This window comes from Epinephelus lanceolatus, chromosome 19, assembly GCF_041903045.1.
Source record: "Epinephelus lanceolatus isolate andai-2023 chromosome 19, ASM4190304v1, whole genome shotgun sequence".
NCBI classification, from domain to species: domain Eukaryota; kingdom Metazoa; phylum Chordata; class Actinopteri; order Perciformes; family Serranidae; genus Epinephelus; species Epinephelus lanceolatus.
Genome location: NC_135752.1, coordinates 25,094,246 through 25,103,700, shown reverse-complemented (window position 1 = coordinate 25,103,700; position 9,455 = coordinate 25,094,246). Strand labels below are relative to the sequence as shown.

General features: G+C 41.2%; 1 protein-coding gene across 1 annotated transcript; it reads left to right on the top strand.

Moving 5' to 3' along the window:
* The first annotated feature begins 2,274 nt into the window (after window positions 1-2,274).
* Window positions 2,275-9,187, top strand: LOC117270095 (T-box-containing protein TBX6L-like). The gene is made up of 9 exons (XM_033647548.2): window positions 2,275-2,377; window positions 5,602-5,749; window positions 5,920-6,022; window positions 6,647-6,811; window positions 6,906-7,052; window positions 7,157-7,233; window positions 7,842-7,915; window positions 8,053-8,266; window positions 8,377-9,187. The coding sequence occupies exons 2-9, from the start codon at window positions 5,622-5,624 to the stop codon at window positions 8,570-8,572; spliced, it is 1,104 nt and encodes a 367-aa protein (XP_033503439.2). The 5' UTR covers window positions 2,275-2,377; window positions 5,602-5,621; the 3' UTR covers window positions 8,573-9,187.
* Window positions 9,188-9,455: the final 268 nt, after the last annotated feature.

The following is a 9,455-nucleotide window of genomic DNA, read 5'->3' as shown; positions in this document are numbered from 1 at the left end:
AAGTCAGTGAGGAGAAAAATGTGGAACAGACACACACACACACAGACAGAATTTCTGTCATTATATAGTAAGATTACTCATACATATCTGTCTATGTATAAATATCCATCACAAACTCAATGCATTAACCTGTATTTTCATATGGAATATCAGAAAACTGCACCACTGGTTTTACATACATCCATTTTTCTACTTATCTGCATTTGATTCCTATCACCTCTTGTCTTTTTACTGTGCTGCTGTAACACTAAATGCCACATCTCCCTCCTAATGTTTGATTTTATCTTTTCAGTACATTTTAACGGACATCTGTTGAGGCTTAAAGCTGAATATCTGAATTATGGGGACATATTGTACAAGACAAGACAACAACACAAGGCGTATCTACACTGGAGACAATTATTGTGAGTAAATGGATCATCAATGCACAGCAATTTGAGTTTTTAACAGAGATCCAGTAGGTGGCAGTGTTGGCAAATAAGAGCTTTAGTGAAACTTCATGGTGGATTCTTCACATTTATTCTTAGCAGTGCAGCTGTGTCACAATGATGAAGATTAATGTACCATAGAAATGTGTTAATATGTTTCAAAGCTACAGTAAAAGCTGGTGTACCTTAGACTTTATACTGTACCTTTCTCAGAAAGCCGTTCACTGAGGCATTGGGGCAACTTTGCTTTGCAGCTTCACAGCCCTCTCTTGATCTTTGCACGCTTCAGCGTTCAGTTTTCTATCTTAGGCTGACACCGCAGTGCTGTTAGTATGATGCTGCTGGAGGAGGCTGTCCCCTAGATTTGATATAACTTGCTCGGGGAGTACCTCCAATTGTTCATCCCGCCCACTCTGCCGCTTACCATCCCATTTCATTCGAAGCTGTGAACACATCACAGAGCCACGTCTCTGAGCCACCGCCACCGGGGTCATGCACTGCATCTACCAGCTGCATCTTCGACTAACTTTTTCGAAACTGTTGAAACCACAACATTTCCTGTGCCATGAGTTATTTTTACTGCAGCAGAAGTGATGCATTACAGAAGCAACCCACATAACAAATCTAATGCAGGAGAAATGCTGCTGACAGCTAACCCATATCTGATATCTTGTAATCTGCAGTTAACTGTTGGATTAATGGGAACTCACTGGATAAAACTGTTGAAATTAATGAGCTAAAATCCAACGCAAAACGTTGATAGTACTTCATTTGCATTCCCATTACAGCACTGCCCAATCATGCTGAAATACCATTAGCAGAAGCAGATGTTAGTGATATCTTTCTCTACACGAACTTGACTTTGTAGCATAGCTGCAGAGGTGACACATGCCGCAGGCGGGAACAGACTAAATTCCATCTTCAAGCCTCAAGTTGATTTAAGCAGAGGAGAAATGTTTCAACATGCCTGCAGTCGGAGCGGAAAGGCCTCACTTACTAAGTGTGCTGTAAAATCAGGAGAGGTGGATCAGGTGAAAAATATGACGTGTACATCCTGAGATACAACTTTCCCAATATACCCTCCAAACATCTGCTTGAGTTTTCTGGTCATTTTGGTGACTGAGAGGAGTTTTTAAATCCAGTTTGTTTTAGTTTCTCTTGACACAGAGGCACTACAGAGCCGTAAATGGCAAAAGCAAGTCATAGCTGGTCTGTATCTCTGAGCATCTTGACTTCTACAAAGGATGATGAAGCACTGAGGTCAAACATATGTCAGTGTCTGACCTCATGTTTCCTGGTAAGTTTAATTTTGTTCCACCACTTGCTGTATTCATGTTTCAAAGAATTTGATTTGATGAACTCCTTAGTTTTTAAGATATTATACATTGTTATTTATATCATGAAGTAAGTAAACAAGCATAATATGATACTTTCATTTTTTTTTAAAGGGGAACTACACCCATTTTCAAAATTCATACATGTTATTCCTATGGTCTAATACAGTTCAAAAATATAAGTAAACAGCTCTCCCCCAAATCCTAAAGCTAGAGAACTGTAACCTCCATTTGTGATGTCATCAAGTATAATACCTGGAGCTGCTCCATAGTCCATGTATTGGGAAAGATATTCTACACGGCACTGAGGCCATGTTAACATGAAAATGATCCAATGAAAACAGAATCGTGTCTCATTTTCGTTTTGAAAAAAGTTCCGCGTTTAGACAACGTTTTGATAACAATCGCCGTGCACACGGATCTGCAAAAATGACGCTGCAGTATACATGCCAGGCCAGTAGTTGGCAGTGTGACGCTTACGCTTCCTTCTACAGAGCAGCGACGTATAAACAAACAAAATGGCAACCAGATGATAGTTTGTCTGGACGGACGACGAGGTGGAGTTGCTACAGTAAATCTACACTATGATGGGGAAGCGTTGATAAATTCAGTAGGGTGAGCAGCACAAGCAGAGCCCGGGAGTCCGCCATTGTTGTTGTGATGGTCGACTTTCTCACGCATGCCTAGTGACTGGAATAGTAATGTGCATGTGCAAAAACTCTCAGTTTTCAGAGGAACTGCATATTGCAAGTTTACATGACAACAGAGACGGTGCCATTTCCAACAAATTGCACTCTGGAACCTGTTTTCAAAACGTTGTGTTTTCAGGCACCCAAAATGCGGCTGTCATGTAAACAAGCAGCCAAACGCAACTAAAGTTTACCGTTTTCAGTTAAAATCGTTGTCATATAAACGGGACCTGAGAGCACCCAGGGGAATGATCTGAGTATATTCAATTCAATTCAGTAGAACTTGATTTATCCCGAATGAAATTCTTGTGCCACAGAATGCTTCAAATTACAATAACACTAAGTACAGTCACCGCAATTTAACATTGACAACCAGACAGCCAGTGGGTTCCCTGGGTCAGGGTCACTCACTGGGCCCAGTTTTATAACAATAGAGTATTAAATATCTGGCAAAATATACAAATACACAGAGTATAAATGTTCTCAATGAGCAAAAGCAAAAACCAGTGCCTAATAGAGTAACAATAGGAGAACAATAAGTACACGAGTTACTGAATATGAACTAAAATAGTGGAAAAAACAGACTGCACTACACTGACAAATGATCTGATACTGAAGGAAAATATCGCACAAGAGGATGCATATATGGGAGCATTTACAGTTTAAGGACTGAAAACACTACAGTAGAATGGAGCTCATTTGGGTATAAAAACGAAAACAAACTCTGGGTTCACAGAATTAGTCTCCCATTCATTGTCTATTGAGCAACTTCGGACTTAATTCACTATGACATCACAAGTTTGAGACTTCCTTCTCTGGTTTTTGGCTTTAAAGTGGTGCTTTAAGGTGGTATGTCTCTTTAAGAATGGGAGAGTTTGAAATTGTCTACTAGTTTTTGTTCCTTATTTCCTAAAGAAGCTTTAAGGTTGCAAAATAATTCCACTCAGTCTGACAGTGTCATATATACTCTGTAGCAGCTTGTTCTAAATATTTATTGAAGCTGTTTACAATGATATTCAAACACCTTAAAGCCTATGTTTTGTATGGCTGAACCATTTCACTAAATGGAGGCATTCATTTTGTACACATTTCCCCACAAATCATACCATATGTGGTATCTTTGGAAACTTTAGCCCTGTTTCCAACAAACACTTTTGGTATGGTATCTTTGGAACCAAAAGTACCCCTTCAGATGTGGTACCTAGACCCTACATCCATTTAGTGTTTTGAGTGGAAATGGGGGCTTTTAAGCCTCCACTAGAATTTAAATGTAAACTCTGTAGGTTTGAGAAATGTTTTTCAGACTAAAGTCAACTTAATTTAAATGGCACCTTTCATACAACCATGCAGCCCAAAATGCTTCACATGGCAAAATTGGAATTTAAAGGATAACACACACAACTGTTTATAAAGTTTTGCTATACTAGAAAATTACAACAATATTGAATATTTAAAAAATAAAATGTAAGACAACAGAACAAACTAAAATAAAAAAAAAAAAATATGATCAAAAGACCATAGAATAAAAAGAAAGTAAATAAATAAAATAGAATTAAAAATAAACAGGAGAGATGAAATAAGGTAAAAACCAATGGTTAAGCCTCAAAAGGCAAGAGTGTAATGTAACTCCACAGTAAAAAGCCAGAGTAAAAAGACAGGGGTTTAATTCACTTTTGAAAATACAGAGCAAGTTTGCAGTTCTAATATCCAGAAGCAGTGATTTCCACAGTTGAGGGTCACAAAAACAAAAAGCACTCTGACCAGTACTATTATGGGACACATGAGAAACACTTAAAAGTAAAGCAATGGAGGACCTTAGTGATCTGGCTGGAATTTAAAATTATAGAAATGAGATTGAGACATTTTCCTGGATGAAACACATAAAGGATTAAGTTCACTAAACTTTGAACATTGTCCTTTAAAGTCCCAAACTGCTGCTGCTACCTTCCTCCCATGAGCCTTTCATGTTAAAGGGCTGCTAACTGCTGTCTCCATCAGACAGCCTGCTCTCCTGCCAGGGCACTGGAGGTAGTGGGGGGGGGGGGGGGGGGGGGCAAATGGCCTCATAGGATTAGAGGCATTGTCAAGGCTACACCCCAACTCCAATCACCTCTGTAATCTCCCGATTTGTTCTCAATACACAAACAGAGCTGCCAGGAAGGGACCTGTTGTCTGCTCTTCCATCCCCCCGGGGGCACTTTGAAATTCTGCTCACTGTCCTTCAACTTGGACTGAAGGAGAATGAATCTTTTATGCATTTCAGGTCCTGGAACAGCTCAGTGTGTAGGTGAGCACTGTTGGATTCATCACAGTCAAGTCTCCGGCATGCTATTATGTATTTTGGTGGTGTCTAGAAAGTCATGGAAACCACTGGTGTTGTTTTTGAGTCCCTTAAATCTGTTCAACAATAACCAGGCTTAAGCAAATAAGTAGAGCAAATCCAGAATGGGCACACTAAGGTAAAACATAATCAAAATATCTCGTTCATAGAAACAGTTGTCTCTCTTTGTCTAAAAAACCCTTTATAAAGAGATTGTCACTCCAACATTGAAATATCTGATGTTCTTGTCATGACACTAATAACTACACACAATCCTATGCTATGGCAACTGGATATCATCAGGTAATGTTCTCACCTGGCCCCTCAGTCTGCTCCAACTACACCCCCTTGGGCTGTGGAGACCCCACCCTCTCTGTGATGACCAATCAAGTTCAAGGCTCAGACTTTCCATGGATAGGGTTAGAGACCCCTGGTATATTTGACCTCAGTGTTAGAACATCTGAAAGCAGCACTTTGACTCAAGGCCGCTGCATTGCTGCTGATAACAGTGGGATACAGTCACATGCAACACATCTTTGGTAAGTTTTAGCTCTAACTTAGCTGCAGAAGCATGCATGTGCAATTGGATACTGGACTTATGACTTTTTTTTGGCATTTTGGGCCGTAAGACGCATTAATGTTTTACTTATTTGCAGAGAATGTCAGACTGAAACTATCCTGAGCTATGATGCAATGTCTGCATCCTCTGTGAGATCATATTTGTACTATTTTTGGTAGTCCTTGAAACCCCCTACTGCGATAAACAAGACATTTGCCCTATAAATACATCTGATTTTGCAGAACTGTTTTCTTGTGCATTTTCTCCACAGACTCCAAATCGAATCTGAGCATGTCCCGGTCCCCTCCAGCAGCTGACTCATACCAGCAGGGCTGCATCAGGATGACCCTGGAGAATGCTGATCTGTGGAAGTCCTTTCACAGCATCGGGACAGAGATGATTATAACAAAGCACGGAAGGTAACAACGCTGGTCACTGAACTAAAACTCGCTAACACATAGATCAAAGCCTAAGGTTGCAGAGCAGAGACTTTGGCTGACTGTATTTTACAGCACTGTGTTTCAAGGATTTGATTCCATCGTTTTGTGAAAACCTTTCAAACCATTCACTGTCACATGATTTGTTTCAGGAGAATGTTCCCACACTGCAGCATCAGCCTATACGGGCTCCAACCTTTTGCAAATTACGTCGTCATGATGGATATGGTTCCTGTAGACAACTTCAAATACAAGGTAAATGCATACGCAACACTCACAGAGTACGCTGCTGTTGGCAACATCTGAGGATTAAAACCAACAGACTGCAGTATGCAAAACACAGCAGTCTGCAGCCAGACACTGGCCTGCCCACTCTGGGCCGTTCACTGCTGCATATCAAAGCCTTTCATTGCTTCCTGTTTGTGCACTCTCAGTTGGAGGCCCAATCAATTAGCATCCCTCCTTATTCACAATCGGTGAATGAGGAGCAGTCAGCCATCCATACATTCAACGGCTCTTTACATCCACTGCTGCGGCCCATTTGGCCACAGATATTGCTTTTAGCACACACTTGAAAAAGAGAGGTACACAATAAAGGGAGAGTACTGTAGCAGAGCATTGGGAGAGCTTGGTCTGTGGTTGGTGGTGAATTTGTAGAAACAGAATTTACAAAAAGTTACATTAAATGACAAACCCTGCAGTAAATCCTGCCAACAAAGAAGTTTTTATGCACCATGGGTCTCTTGTATTACACGCGTCATCATGAGGTGGAAAAAAAAAGATATTTCATGCTTCGTGTAAGCTTCTAATTAATCAGAAATGTCCTCAGGTCTCACACTTGGTAACCTTGCATCCATCCCTCCCCCTATTTCTCTGTAGTGGAAAAAGGAGCAGTGGGAGGTCGCAGGGAAGGCAGAGCCCCAGCCCATGAGTCGGACATACATGCATCCGGACTCCCCTGCCCCAGGAAGTCACTGGATGAAACAGCCGTTGTCTTTCCTCAAGATGAAGCTCACCAACAACACCTTGGACCAGCACGGCCATGTAAGACACCACAAACACACAGAGGTGAAATGATGATGCCATGCTATGTTGATTTATTTTACTCAATGTGTGTTTTGCCCACTCTGCTCTTCAGATCATCCTGCACTCTATGCATCGCTACTGCCCCAGGTTTCACATCACGCAGGCAGACAGTCCTTACACTGTTCGCTGGGGGCCTTTCCAGACCTTCTCCTTCCCAGAGACAGCCTTCACTGCAGTGACTGCTTACCAAAACCCAAAGGTATGAACGTGCACAGCAGTCTTAAGAAACATTAATCCACAAAATGTGATGGTGTTCCTGTTTGATTGAAGAGTTTGACAATCATTTTGGTTTTTCTTTTGAAGATCACCAAACTGAAGATCGACCACAACCCCTTCGCTAAGGGATTCAGGGAGGGAGGCACTCATTCACACAGCAAAAGGTAGGAACAGATAAAATTGTCAATACGAAATGGCTTATTTTTGTTTTAGTGTTCTGTATTTAGGTTAAAGACGGACATTTGCAATTACCAAATGTAGCTATAACATGGTCTGTATAAGCAGAAAAGTGTGATTAAAAATTGCTTTAAAAGGACACCCCCAAAATATGGAAAGGGAGTCAATATTGTGAATGTCATGGCGGAGAGAGTTCCAGATGCGGGGGGCAGAACTGTTGAAGGCTCTAGAACCCATGGTAGTCAAGTGGGGAGATGGTGATGTGAGTTAGATTGCAGAGGAGGATCTAAGAGTACGGCAGGGTGAGTAGATATAAAGGAGATCAGACAGGTAGGAAGAGGCTTGATTGTGAAGGGCCTTAAAGGTGAGAAGCAGAATCTGGAAATTAATGTGATATTTAACAGGAGAACAGGAGTGATATGATCTATAGAGGGGTTCTGGTAATGATATGATGTATTGACCATAGAGGTGTCAGCCTTAACACTAATATAATGGATCTAGATGGCACTAGATCATGAAAAAAGTCATTCTATAATATGTCGTCCAAAACCATGCAGCTCAACTTTCCCTTTAAATGTTCTTTTTTTTCCTTTAGGTGTCGATCAAATAGGAGTCCTCCAGCAAAAAGAGCCATACTAGACAGGGAAGCTCTTTGCAGCAGTCCTCCAGGTAAAATTTTGTAATTATTGTTTTCAAGTTTTCACTCATACAGCTAAATCACACTATGCCAACAGTTAAAATCTCAGTATTATCAAGATGTATTCCTTTAAATTAACGCCCTTTCAAACATTGTATTTCCCTCTCAGGCCTGCAGAGGATGCCCTCCACCTCTCAGTCAGTGAAGACAGGGAGAGATCAGGCTTCCACACAGCAGCCACTGAAGGGGGGTGACCTTACAGCCTGGGCTGTAGAGCAGGACCCATCTGAGAGTCTACACGCTGAGCCCCTGGAGTTGCAGGAATATGACTACAGCTGTGAAGAACAGATGGTGCCTGCATCCGTGCCATACCAGCCCTACAGGTATGGTTTTAGATACCCGGGATGAGAGCAAATCCAATGACCCTTGGACCTACATAGAAATATAATGCAAAATGAAATTTAACCATCATGTCACTCTTTCATTTCCCCAGATCTTTAGAGTACACCAGATATCCACTGCCTTCCAATGACGTAGACGCAACACACACCCACGTCCACCCTCCACCTCACTCACTTCCCACTGCCGAACACAACCCCCAACAACACAGCTACTACCATCATCCACACCACCACAGCCATGCAGCAGACTGGAGCCAGTACCCGCTCTTCTCCTACTCCTGCTGGTGACCTTTGACCCTTTGCAATAGTGACATCATTGATCCAGGATGAAACCATTAAAGCCTTTGAAGGAATGCTGTTATCATGAGTGGACCAGCCACTGACTGGCCATTTCAGTTTGTGTTAAAAGTATATAATTGTGTATAGAATTTCATGTATCTCAGAGAGCTTGTATTGTACTCATAGGGTCACTTTATTTTTTGTCAGATTCACTGGACAAAATGGACATTCACTTCACTTTCCTGTCTTATTATATTCCTGATCACACACATGCTAGTTCAGTCTGAGCTTGCATGACTGTGTGTGTCAGATTTAATACAATATTTGTTTAGAGAAGCAGTATACACTGTATATTGTGCCATATCTAGTCAGCTGGGAAATAAGGAAGAAATTTAATCTGCCGGTGTAATGAAAAGATACCATCCACATTGGAACCTATCATAACACTGGTATCATATTGAGATATCAAAGGTTTTTTGAAAAGGTTTTTCTCAAAAATATATTGTACTCATCTATCAAGTCATATCAGACAGGTCATATTGTGTCAGTATCGGTATCTGCATCAAAAAACGACAAAAGTGTATTGGTGTTTAGATGATCAGGACAGTTTTATCACAATAAATGGAGCTGAACAACAATGAGTAAACGTGTGTGACATTCAGAAACGCCTTTAGGTATTTTGATTAGAATTGAGGACGCAAAGCTAATCTGATCCTTAATGGGTTGAGCTGTGCTAAATACATTTGATCCAAATCCATAAACAAGCCACATTAGCAGCTCTGTGAGGCTGTGCTGAGGCACAGTGGTGCCTTGGGCAAAATGCATCAGCGTGCTAACATGCTCACAATGACAGTACTATGCTGATGTTGAGCAGGTATAATGTTTGCTGTGG